This window comes from Aulonocara sp. 'chitande type north' Nkhata Bay, linkage group LG17, assembly GCF_057382095.1.
Source record: "Aulonocara sp. 'chitande type north' Nkhata Bay isolate Kocher_YH1m ecotype deep benthic linkage group LG17, A_spYH_male_GT1.1, whole genome shotgun sequence".
NCBI lineage: Eukaryota > Metazoa > Chordata > Actinopteri > Cichliformes > Cichlidae > Aulonocara > Aulonocara sp. 'chitande type north' Nkhata Bay.
Window position 1 is genome coordinate 21,588,535 of NC_141360.1, and position 14,050 is coordinate 21,602,584.

The window sequence follows — 14,050 nt, forward strand, 5'->3', positions numbered from 1 at the left end:
CCTCGTATGGGACAGAACCAGCAGGCATGGGTCACATGACCTTAGAAAGCCACGAGCTGATGAATGAGCAGATGAATGTCCTCAGACACTATACAGTCGATGCACCCTCACCTGATCTTTATCCTGAGATCAAGGTTACCTAACCTTGATTTGAAGATAAACTCTGACTGGAAGTTACTCAGTGAGCAGAGTTGCATCTGTGTGCATGACTGCAGACACAAACCAGTAGTCACACACACACAGATGGTTTAGTCAAACTACAACCTACACCCAAAATGTTTTTTTCTTTTCCTAAAATTAATCGTATTGCTCTCGTCCAACTTATAAAACATTTTATCTGCTACAGCAGTAATATGTTTATAAACTCCCAGTGGTTGGGAGTTTAACATATGTATACTGCATACATTTTGCACACTAACCTGACACTTTATTACACATGTTCAACTTCTTGTCAATGCAAATATCTAAGCAACCAATGACAAGACATGGTCAAGATGACCTGCTGAAGTTTAAACCCTCCTTGAAGGCAAACAAAGGTGATTGAAGTCAACATGTGTGGTTGCTGGTCTGAATATTTCATAAACTGCTTATCTGCTGTGATTATCCAGCTCAAACATCTCCAGGGTTTAAACTGAGGCTACAATTCATACAGAATCATTATCAAAAGCTGGACAGCAGAGGATTGGCAAAATGTGAGCGAGATTTGATTTCTGAAGCAACGTTCACATGGTAGGGTTACAACACAATGGCGTGGATCCATCCTGGCTTGACTCAGTGGTTCAGGATGATGGTGATGAAATGGTGTGAGGGATACTTTCTTGGCACACTTTGGGCCCCTGAGCACCAACTGAGAATCAGAATCAGAATCAGAATCAGAATACTTTATTCATCCCGAGGGAAATTAGGGGTTACAGCAGGCAGCACGCTAATGGCGCATGCGCACTCACAAAGGAACCTTCTGACCAACTTTACACAAACATCACATTGGGCAGACATGTCAGAAGGTAGGCTGATAGGAAAAAAACAACGAAAATACACTACATGAGGTAAGAGGAGGAGAAAAAAAACTCCACTCAGACTGAGCTCCTAGTGGGAGAACAGTTTGATAAAAGAAAAAACACCTCAGCACAAAAGCACATGACTATCAATACACCATAGAAACACGAGACAAGCAACAGGGCGGGTAAAGGGTAAGAGAGAGCCGGTGTAGACAGCGCATCCGGTCCTGCAGCATCTGTGCTGGTCCAGTTGACTGCTATCATCCCCGGTAGGGCACAAGCATCGAAGGCGTTGGAAAGGGAGGGGGATGAGTGAGTGCTTATCAGTGTAAGTGTGTGTGTGTGCGTGTCCATAGTTTAGCTGAGACAGTGTCCTTCGGCCTATCAGGCTAAGTAAACAGTCCTCCAGCCAATCCAGGTGTCCTTCATGGGGCGGGAAGAATAGTCATCACACAGTCGTTATCAGGGAGTTGTTTTGGTGGGCTCCAGCCTTGGGCCTGCAGCTGGAGCCGTGGTGTCCAAATGTTGAATATTGTTGATTTCTCCTTTGTGAGCAGCTCGAATTCTAGCACTCCGAGGCTGGTCTCTCGATCTCCCGTTGAAGAGCTGCGAGCCTCCCCATGATGGTATCAAACTTCTGTTCCGTGGTGTTGTCAGTCTTTTGATTCTGAGACCTCACAACTGCAGTGATCCGTTCCGCGATGTTTTCCAACTGTCGCTCAAGGGTCTCATTTTGAGCAGGCCTCTCTCTGATGTTTCCCCTCATACGCTCAATGGTGTTGTTTTGAGCCTTCACAGCAGCTGTAAGCGTCTCCAAGGTGTTGACCATATTACGTTCGTTGTGAGAGGTCGCACCTCGTCCCGTCGCTTCGAATCCAGCGGGCAGCCTTGTGGGGGTTTGAACAGCCGGTTCCGCTTTCTTATTTCTCTGATAAACCAGGGCTAAGCCAACGCCGATCAGCATGAACCCTGTTATCATGGTTCCGAATAGGTAGATATCTTCAGCGTCCTCGATCGACAGTCCCGCCAGGCACACGGTCCTCCAGTTCTGCCACCCGTCCATCGTGTAACCGGCAGGGAAAGTCCCTCCAGGGCACTCAGGCTCTCCCGAGCCCCGACTTCTCGTTGAGAAAAGGGTGTCAATAGCACTCAGAGACCAGTTGATCAAATCCATAATTCTCTTTTAGGTTTAGAGAACGACAGTGAGAGACTGTTCCAGGGAAAGTAAATTCACACAAGACAAGACAAGGACATAGAGGCGAAGCAGGGAAGATAAGGGTGAGGAGGAGAGGAGAAAGTGCGACCGCCTTCGCTGAGAGCTCAAGCGTTGGGAGCATCACTTAAACACCACAGCTTACATGAGTATTGTTGCTGACCATGTCCATCCCTTTCTAACCACAGTGAACCCATCAAACTGGTTTCTTGAACATGACAATGACTTTGCTGTACTCAAACAGCCTCCACAGTCACCAGATCTTAATCCAGTAGAGTACCCGGTGAGTGTGTGTGTGTGTGTGTGTGTATATATATATATATATATATATATATATATATATATATATATATGTATATATATAATTTTCGCACTAGTTTCTGTAACCACTACATTGCTAACGATACTAAGATGCACTGCTGTTAAGACTAACAACCTCAAAGGTCTCACCAACCTCAGTGAATGTTTCACTTTGGATCGGCACAGAGAGTTTCACTTAGCAGTCAAATAATCTGCTAAAAGTCTTAGGTTTGCCCTTCAGTTGAACTTTAAATCTCACATTTCTGAGTTCATCCACTCTTTGTTTCTGTCAACAACGAAAGACAAAAACACGCAAAAATAAAACCTACGCCGTCTGCTTTTAATATATTTATCACATGCCTCATATAACGTCATTCAGCAGAACTGCTCAGATGTGTTTACCCAGCGGTTGGTCTTGCAAACATCAGATCTGAAGATTCTATCGTGATTATTTTAAATCCAGAGGCAACCACACTTTCCAGGTAGTAACTTTGTATCAGCCTTCCTCAGCCCATCAGGTTGGCTGGTTCACACCAACACTTGCACATAAAAAGTAACCTTTACTTCTATGTATCTGTACTGTATATTTGCATATGCATATTTAAATTACGGATTTTATCAAGACTGTGAAGCACTGTGCAACGGTGTGGTTTAAAATGTGCTATACAAATGAAATCGTTGTTATCATTACACATGATGGACTTTGCCACTGTGATGTCAAAGTAAAACAAAGTACCAGCAACATAAAAACAGCAGTGAGGCAACACTAGCAGCAGCTGCCTGTGTGTGTCAAATAAGCCGTGCCCCAACTTCAAACCGTAATAAAATTCAAAAAGGTGAATACAGTGTTTGTAAAGGGAAACAATCCTCAGCCATAAATTGTTTCTTGCAGCAGACTGGACGTTTTAGCATGTTAGACCCAAAACAGAGGCGAGCGGCTTCTCTAGAAGCTGTAAGCTGTAATCACATAATGCCTTTTTTCGAAACGTAACACAATAAACTCACTTATGTTTCTCTATAAAAGCAAACTGAAATGAAATAAAGGTCACGTAAAGTGTTTTATTGTAGGAACAATCGTTCATGATAGTTTGGCCTGTTATCTGTTTAGTTTTCAGACATTTTGTAGGCCACTGAAAGATGTGCAGATAACCTAACTTTGCAAACATTTACATGCACACAAGGTTGCGCAGAGACACAAAAAATCTGTATAGTTTCATAAATCTTACATGAGGTTTGTTGCAACCCTGGAACCATTCATGCACATCAAACAAACATTTTCCACTTAAATTAGAGTGAGCAGGTCTTTCTCTGACCAGGGGGTCCCCTCACCCCGTGCATGCGTATGCATTCAGAGAATGGAAGTGAACTGAAACCTGACCAGGGAGTCTCCTGTGTGTGCACGTTTAGCAGCAGCAGAGTTGTTTTAGAGGAAAAGTCATGTTGATGCTGCTGTTTCTGGTTCTGCTGCAGAACCCACAGCCCACAGACCACAAGAATAGATAGCTGTATATATAGAACCTCAGGTCAACGGAGAGTATCAGTAACTAGACAACACACTGTTGCACTTTATCAGCCTCCTTGTGAGAAGACACTTTTTGCTCTTTTATAGCAGTTTGATTTAAAGTTCCTGATAGAAGATGTCGCCATACAGTACTTTAGCGTGTCTACTGGTCTTACTGGGAGCTGTGCTGGCAGCTTCTGGGTTTCCTCGCCATCGTAGGGCTCCTTGTGTGTCAGTTTCTCAGCATGTCTCGGAGAGAATGACACAGAAGCAGGCGCTCATAGCGCACGAACTGGTAAGTTTACCTGTGGAGTCCCGCAAGGCTCGATTTTAGATCCTTACGTGTTTTCGGTCAAACTTTGCGTTGCCCTTTAAGATAAAGCGCTAATTTGAGATTTTAATTTAGAAGTTTGCTTCTTTAAAATTAGATGAGAGAAATAATCTGTGAGTATTTTCAGGTGTGTGACCAAACATGAAAATGTCGTAAGGTGTTGTACGGTTTTTCGTGTATGACAAGGATGCCTCTAGATTTCAGATTTACATTAGATTGATTTTTAGTGTAGACTTACATAGAATGTTTTTTACATTACTTCTAAGGCAGAGTTGATGAATTGCATAAATTACTTGGACTTATTGATTTATTATTACAAGAAATCTATCGCATGACTTAATGGTGACTATAACGAAATCTGACACACTTCTCAAACTTCACAAGGAGATGAACTGAAACCAGTTCATGTGCTTGTGGTTTGTTCTGATTACCACCATGTTTCAAAGAGAAAGAGGATATGTGTAAACGTGCTTTTTTTAAAAACAAAAAAACAACTTTGATCACCAAAAGAAAAAAAAACTTTCATTTTCTGCAAATGTAACCAAACTATAATATCCCTGTAAGATACTCATTGAGACCAAGGCTAAATGTCTGCAGGCACATATAAACAACACTGACATTATGATATTGACAACACTGATATCATGTTGGCCTGAAGAGGACAATGTGTATATACATGTATTTGACTGTAACATTTATTTATTTTGCCCATTTCTTTGTGTTTGTTTTTGTTGTAGGTCTGTAGATCTTTCTAAATATTTTTTGATTGTATATTTGTGTATATTTTAGGGGCTGACGCAGCCAGAGGTTGGCAACATTGAACTCTTCAGTTTTGTCAACAGTATTAACACCTCCTGCCAGGTAGGCTCAAACAGTTCATTCACACCTGATGTCTTATTTCTCCAGTTTTCTTACTTCCCAGTAATAACAGCGCAATCAGATTTTATGAGCTAGATCTTTTAAGTCAACTGTAGCCTATATTGGGAGAAATTTGTGTTTAGAGCAAAATGTTTTTACATTTATAGGTAAATTCATCCTTACTATATAGCAGAGAAGACTGAATATCTTTAGCACAACCTCCTTTCATTAGACAGGACTTTTTCTAGAAAATATTATATCCAACTTGCTCATTTTTCCATCTTTTTTTACACATTCTTTTGAAATATTCATTGTTTTATTCAAAACACGTTTTCTGTGAGGTGATTAGGTTTGATAGTGCCCGTGTTTTGTTTTAACACTCATTGCTCCACCAACCGAGTCCAAATGCTAAAACTAACCCTAACCCAGAATCATCTGTGACCTTGGTCAGGACTAGTTATTGGTACAATGATCATGAATAAATTGGCCACCTGAGTAAAAGAGCCTAACTGCTTATGCTGTTTTTACTTCAGGAGAAAGTTTTTTGCTAGTAAAAGAAGATAATGACGGGAAAAGCTTAAAGACACTTAAAAAATGTTGCAGATGATATTTAAGGTGATGACGTCTCTGTATCGGAGGATAAACTTTTTTGGTATTGCTTGTCAGCTAAGGTCCTGGTCACTGTTTGCCACACTGTTAATCTGTAATCTGTTTCTTGTTGTTGCAATTAAATCTGTGAACAAACTAAATGCTGGTCTAAAAAGCCTTTCTTTGCTCCACAGAGAAACGACGTCATAGAGCTGATACATACTAGTTTGGATGTCTACAAACGCATTTTCTCCAGCATCCTGGCACATAGCAACCACCACACCCAAGGAGAGTCCACGGCCTCCATGGGTCTGCTGGATCAGGTCTCCGATTCCAAGAGGTCTGAGGTTGAGTCGGCACTTAAGAATCTCCAGGATAAGATGGAGGAGCTGAAGAACCGCCTGACTCACGTGAACCACAACAAAGAGGAAATACTCTACAGGCTGAATCAAATAAAGGTAACAGGCTACTGATTTTTAGTCTCATTCATGAAACACTCAGTGTTTGGGCAGTTTTCTGGGTCAGTCCCACCAGAGTGCAACACAGAACTCAGAAGAAGGGAGGTCGGTACATTGGTGTTTTTGTTAATCTTTATTATCATTCATGCTTTTATTTTTGGCTAAATCACAACAATAGTCCATTCAAGGTACTTTATCTCATGAGAGAAACACTCCAACCATCCAACAAAGGTTTATGAGCAACTGCGTGGTGACATTAGAGGCAAAGACCTTTATTTTAAAAGGAAGAAATCAATAGACGCGATGAGGCCGGCCATGTGCCAGGACCAGCATCAGATGAAGGACTAAAACTGAAATTAAAGAAACAATCTATTAAATAAATATGTTATAAGTAAAAATTAAATAAATAGACACAAAAAATTACAAAAATTTGCAAATAAATAAATAAAGTGAAAATATTTATCACACAAGAAAAATAAACATGGAAGCAAACGTGATATCTAATTTAACGTATTGCCACATTAATTTAATTTAATTTATGCCCATAATTAATAAACTAAATCCTGTATTTATTTATTATCTTTTTTTCAATATTTACAATTTCACTCCTCCACATAAGTGAAATTGCAGTATGCACAATTTTTGTTTGCATTCTGCATTGTGAGATTGTGAGATCAAACTTTAGCTGGTTGTGTTTTTAAAGTATCTGTGTGTTACCTTTGACTACCCAAAAGAGTTATTAAAAATGAAACTAAATCTAGGTCAAAGCCACCGGCTGGTGCTGCTGGAGTTCATGTATTGCTGCAATAGTACAGTTTGAGCTTTAACTGTGGGTTTCGAGCAAAAACAAAACTAGTGCAGGGATGAAGCAACAATGAGGGTTTTATTTAATCACCACCAACAAACGCACACACTCACACACTCAGTAGTGTATTCTGCCTTAATACTGATGCTACTTAAATAAACTAGTGGTTTGTTCTGCCACTAAAAATGGTCTCTGGGAAAAGCACCATTTCCTGCTGATTAATAAGTCAGACTTCCTGCAGCAGTTTTAACTCTTTTTAAACTTTACATCAGAGAGAAATAGTAGATTTCAAGCTGGCAGACTGTAGGTTTCGGCTTCTTTCAGGTAAGATCATTTTGTTTCCCATCAAACTGGCCCACAAACAGTGTTACACGGGTCTGCACCACAGATGTTAAACTGCAACTAAATAAAGAGATACTGGTGTATCGTTGAAGAGATTACGCCCACAAAAAGAAAGAAGCCCATAAAAGAAAGAATTGACTAATATAGAAACTTTGCAGAAGAGAAACTCTAAAGTCATGTGATCTTTTCAGTTAAAGGATAATGGATGCAAGAACTTCAGATGTAGTTCAGAAATTGAACATTTCTAGATGATGTCACTGGATTGCTGTTGGCACTGGAGCAGGTACTAAGGAACAGAGTTCATTTGAATGTAGTATTTCATTTAGTAATTAAAACCTTTTTTTTTTCTTTTAAAGGGATGCCAAATGCTGTCATTTTTCTGTAAAGCAAATTTACCTTGTCTTTGGGTATAAATAAAGTTACCTTGACCTTGACCTTTTACATTAAATGCATGAAGATGATTTGTTTGGGCAAAACAAAAGATTTCAAAGCACTCTTGTCTTTCCCTCTCAAAATACTAGTGTCAGAGTTTTATTGTCATTGTCAGACAGACCTCACACAGGCGACAGCTTTAAGAAGACTATAAGAAGCCTGTGCCATGATAAAAAAAAAAGCCTGAAATGATTAATTTCACATACTTTGAGACTTTAAAAGCCTTTCATATGTGTTGTTATTTTGGGAGCCAGCGTCCACAGACCTGCGAGCATTGTAGAAAGAGGTTAATGATTTATTGGAAGTGTATCTGATATTGGTTAGATAATGATTCTGTGGAGGAGGCTCCACCCACACTTGTCAGTGTGTTCCCCTGATCATTAACTGGAAGTCGTGTCTGTTTTTGCAGGTTGATGATCTGATGGCTCAGAAGAGAGCTCTGGCTGAGTACCTGGGGGTCTTCCAGGCAGCTTCTGTGATTGCCCACGCCAGCTGTTGATCCCACACCCCTTCATCTGAATAATGACCAACAATTTGGACTTTAAATCATTAGCTTGAATTTTCGGTTTAGAAATCTTTTTTTTTTTTTTTTTTGCTCTTATTTGTTATCTTCATATTTATAACTTGGTTAAACTGCCTCAGGTTGACCATTCAGTTCCACTTTTACAGTTACTTATTATTTATTCTCTTATTTAAGACCATGCCTGAATCCACTGCTCCACTTAACTGAGTTATATTTGTTTTGGTAGTAAATTAACGTGTTCTATTTATGATTTATTTATCTTATTTATTTTTTTTGCTGTTATTTTAAAATTGTATTTTGTTTGTTTAAATAAAATCAGAATTTTGCTGACCCAAGGCTTAAAGTCTGTTTGCATGATGAGCTTTTTTTCTTTTTCTAACAGAAAAATATCTCGGTCCAATCTCCTCAACCACATGTTATATGAATTCATTGTCAGGTTTCACAGACGCTGAAAGCTGTTCACTTTGATTGCAATCTAATACTGTGAATAATAGCAATGATGACGACATTCTGCAAAACAGAAACACCACAGTTGCTTTACTGTTTCAGTCTTTCCATCAGATAATGATGCAGCAGTGATGCACATAACTTGCAGACAAATTATTACTGCTTAATATGCACCGCATCACTGCTGACCCTTCTACGGTTAGAGTTAGGTTAGATTAGGGGAAAAGCTCAGATATATTTAAAAACCTTTAAAATGACTGGAAACCCCAATCTACAATTAATACTAGGGCTGGGTATCTTCACTAATTATTAGAATTGATTCATTTCCGATTCATAAGGTTCGACTCAATCCAATTTTGACTCAGACAGTCAGAAAGATCATAATTCTGATCATTTATCAGTATTGACACTTGTGAGACTTCATCAGAGGTGCAAGCATGACAGCAGATGCCTTTGTGTCACACAGGTGGAATGGACTCAGTTGCAGACAAGCTGAATTTAGAATGGAAGTCACAAGTTTATTTACAATCGCACCAGGCTACAGTGGCTTGCAAAAGTATTCTGCCACCTTGAACTTTTCCACATTTTGTCACATTACAGCCACAAACATGAATAAATTTTATTGGAATTCCACGTGAAAGACCAACACAAAGCGGTGTACATGTGAGAAGTGGAACGAAAATCATACATGATTCCAAATATTTTTTACAAACAAATAACAGAAAAGTGGGGTGTGCGTAATTATTCAGCCCCCTTTGGTCTGAGTGCAGTCAGTTGCCCATAGACATTGCCTGATGAGTGCTAATGACTAAACAGTGCACTTGTGTGTAATCTAATGTCAGTACAAGTACAGCTGCTCTGTGATGGCCTCAGAGGTTGTCTAAGAGAATATTGGGAGCGACAACACCATGAAGTCCAAAGAACACACCAGACAGGTCAGGGATAAAGTTATTGAGAAATTTAAAGCAGGCTTAGGCTACAAAAAGATTTCCCAAGCCTTGAACATCCCACGGAGCACTGTTCAAGCCATCATTCAGAAATGGAAGGAGTATGGCACAACTGTAAACCTACCAAGACAAGGCCGTCCACCTAAACTCACAGGCCGAACAAGGAGAGCGCTGATTAGAAATGCAGCCAAGAGGCCCATGGTGACTCTGGACGAGCTGCAGAGCTCTACAGCTCAGGTGGGGGAATCTGTCCGTAGGACAACTATTAGTCGTGCACTGTACAAAGTTGGCCTTTATGGAAGAGTGGCAAGAAGAAAGCCATTGTTAACAGAAAACCACAAGTCCCGTTTGCAATTTGCCACAAGCCATGTGGGGGACACAGCAAACATGTGGAAGATGGTGCTCTGGTCAGATGAGACCAAAATGCAAAACGCTGTGTGTGGCGGAAAACTAACACTGCACATCACTCTGAACACACCATCCCCACTGTCAAATATGGTGGTGGCAGCATCAGGTTCTGGGGGTGCTTCTCTTTAGCAGGGGCAGGGAAGCTGGTCAGAGTTGATGGGAAGATGGATGGAGCCAAATACAGGGCAATCTTGGGAGAAAACCTTTTGGAGTCTGCGAAAGACTTGAGACTGGGGCGGAGGTTCCCCGTCCAGCAGGACAACGACCCTAAACATAAAGCCAGGGCAACAATGGAATGGTTTAAAACAAAACATATCCATGTGTTAGAATGGCCCAGTCAAAGTTCAGATCTAAATCCAATCGAGAATCTGTGGCAAGATCTGAAAACTGCTGTTCACAAACGCTGTCCATCTAATCTGACTGAGCTGGAGCTGTTTTACAAAGAATAATGGGCAAAGATTTCAGTCTCTATGTGCAAAGCTGGTAGAGACATACCCTAAAAGACTGGCAGCTGTAATTGCAGCAAAAGGTGGTTCTACAAAGTATTGACTCAGGGGGCTGAATAATTACGCACACCCCACTTTTCAGTTATTTATTTGTAAAAAATGTTTGGACTCATGTATGATTTTTGTTCCACTTCTCACGTGTGCACCACTTTGTGTTGGTCTTTCACGTGGAATTCCAATAAAATTGATTCTTGTTTGTGGCTGTAATGTGACAAAATGTGGAAAAGTTCAAGGGGGCCGAATACTTTTGCAAGCCACTGTATATACAGTGCACGGGGCAGGGATTTCCAGGGGATGGAGGGGAAACGGGTCCAAAACACACTCCACACGGCCACTCCTAACTCTCCACTTTCACACTCTTCTTCGGCACTCACGCTCAAGTTCTCTCCACACCTCACTGGCAGACTCAGGGGAATGGGTCAGGAACCAGGGACGGGTTCAGGAATGAGAGTTACTCTCAATTAGCAGCTCAGGCAGTCAGGTAATCATGCAGATTCACAGCAGGTGGGTGACTACAACAGGTGCGTAGGCCAGGGGCGGAAGCGCAACTGAGCTCCGCCTTAAAAATATTCTGCAGTAGATCAAAAACTGAAGAAAACCATGAATCAAGATGTGAACATTACCTGATGCTGCTGAAGTGATGCAGAACAAAGTTATAGAGCGATAGAGCAGGAGGAAGGAGGCAATTAGGGATGGGGATGAATGGACCAAGGTTCATTCATCCCCATCCCACATGCAGGGCCTAGGGGCTGGGCACACTGAACAGTGTTCATTCAGCCTCACATCTGGTGCCGGTGCCCACTTCTTAATTTTAAATTGCATGTTAAGGGTTCATGGGAGGGGCTCAGCTGAGACTAGCTGTTATCTGCCAGAAGGCTGTCTGCGCCATGCCCCGCCCCTGTTTTAAATGCACACAGGTGTAAAAACAGGTACTCACAGACACACACTACCTTGGGCATCTGCGGCCTCAAAAAATATGTTGTATTATTAGTATTGTGTGCTGTTCATTAACATTGTCATTTTTATTTATTTATATGTTGGTTGTTGCTGTGGTCTTTCTGCTGTTCTTTTCCCTCTCATCAAGTTGTGAAGTAGATTTTCAGTGGTTTTTTCTCTCTTTTTCTTCCTGTTAGCTTTCTCCCCAACTTTATTTTATTTCCTCTTCTTCTACTCTGTCCCCTGGTCTTGTCCGCTGTTGTTGTAATTACTCAAAATAAAAAAAATCCTAATAAAATATGACTATAAAGTGGACCATTATAGCAAATGCTGTAATGCTCAACTTGTGAAAGTGAATGACCTTTTGGCCTTCTGACAACAATTCTAATTGCTAAACTGCTGGACAGGGAAAAAAAGATTAGAGGTAAAGTCTTAAACTTATATACAGAGATGGGCAGTAACGCGTTACTGTAATCCGATTACTTTTTAAAGTAACGAGTAAAGTAAGGGATTACTATTGCAAAAACGGTAATTAGATTACCGTTACTTCCCGTAGGAACGCTGCGTTACTGCGTTACTAAAACCATGATTTTTTTGCGAGAATGTCTCATGACAGTGACGTAAGCGAGTGCGACGTTCGTGACAACAGCTGTGTGCAGATCAACAGTGGATAATATATCGAGTGCGGGAGAGAGTATGAGCGTGCAGCGTTTAAAGCGTGGAAGTACTGACCTTACTTTAAGTTTGATTCCATAAAAAGTGACAAAAACATTAGTGTCCGTTGTTCACTGCGTGGGAAGAAAACTTCTTTTTACAGCGAAAAAAACCCATAAACTTCCGAGCAAGCACCTAGTGCGCTACGACGTAATGGGAAACTCACAGAGAAACTCGGGGATTCTTCCACTGACCGCCGCGGCACACCGGCACCAGGGTAAACCTCCGCCTACCCAACTCCTGCTTTAAAGGTGAAAATAGAGCAAAAGGACCGCTAGTCTTTGACTTTATTTATTTTCTGCTGTGTTTTACTTGCATCTATTTGAAAGACTGAGTGTAAACACAAAAAAAAATAATTATGTGCTGGAATGTGCAGAAAATAGGTTTAAATATTAAACTAATTTCTTCCAGTCAGAGAATGTTACATATAATTACATTTTTGCTTGATGCATAAAGTTAAAAGATTAAAACTAATAAAACAAGTTTTAAAAAGAGACCTTTCCATTTGATTACATTTTGTATGATGGATTATGTAGAAAACGTCGAATTGGGCTGAAACATCTATCGCTTTATCACCTATTCAGGTTGTAAATCGTGTTTTTAAAAAGTAACCAAGTAACTAAGTAATTAATTACTTTTGAAAATAAGTAATCAGTAAAGTAACGGGATTACTTTTTTGGGGAAGTAATCAGTAATTAGTTACTGATTACTTTTTTCAAGTAACTTGACCAACACTGCTTATATATATTACATATATTGTATGACAGTTTCTTTAAAAGTCATCTTGGAGAAAGTGTGTGGACAGGGCAACTTTAAAATCCTAAAGTGGGTCTTTACTGCATCCATTATCCTCCTCTGTGGTCTTTCTTTTTTCCTTCTGCTTGGCAGCTCCATGTTCAACATCTTTTGTCCAGTATATCCACTGTCGCTCCCGTGCACATGTCCAAACAATCTTGGTTATTTTTTTTGTTGGTGCTTCATTGTGTTTGATGACGTTAGTGATCTAAAGATGTTAGCCCACTACTGAGGCTAGAGCAGAACAGAAGTGTCACTTTGTTGAATTTTGCAGAAAATGCAGAGTGAGTTTAATTAGTCCATGACCTAAAAATACCATCCGCACTTAAAGTGGTCCATACGTGAAGGAAAGTGCCCTTGGATGGAAAATCTTTCAATAAACTCAAAAGATGCATCTAAATTCAGTCACTATTTCTGAGGTGGTAGTGAATCAAGCGGAACGTATTCAATGAAGGAAACCCCAAACTCTGCACGATCGCGGTAATAAGTTTCCCTGTGAAAGATCATCTCAGTTTGTTACACTGGGGCCGGAGCTCTTAAGCCTGATTCAGTTATTTAACTTGAGAACAAAATGTGTAAAAGTGAAAAGATTATGTAATATGTGTGAGACTTATCTGAATAGGAGGTTTCACTAGTGACACATCTAAATGATGTGGGAGTGTACAGGACATAACTGCCCACAATTACATGCTATACAATCTCTAATTTATACTATTTATTTAGATTCACAGGTATAACTGTAGCATCAATTGTTCTCTTTACTGGAGCTAAAAGACTGGAAAACACACCAAAATATGTATTTACATTGGGGTGTCTACAAACTTTTGGTTGTCCAGAAATAAACGTGGAATGTTACATGTACTTCTGTTTTTGCAGTGTCACATTAAAAAACATTAAAAAACAAACACATTTTGTCAAGAAAGAAACAGAATAATAAAAAAGGAAATA

At 40.2% G+C, this 14,050-nt stretch overlaps 1 protein-coding gene across 1 annotated transcript; it reads right to left on the bottom strand.

Annotated features, from left to right (window-relative positions):
* Window positions 1-859: 859 nt before the first annotated feature.
* On the bottom strand, window positions 860-2,310 carry LOC147310042 (uncharacterized). Its single transcript, XM_086268817.1, has one exon. The coding sequence runs from the start codon at window positions 2,170-2,172 to the stop codon at window positions 1,564-1,566; it is 609 nt and encodes a 202-aa protein (XP_086124943.1). The 5' UTR covers window positions 2,173-2,310; the 3' UTR covers window positions 860-1,563.
* Between the last annotated feature and the right edge of the window lie 11,740 nt (window positions 2,311-14,050).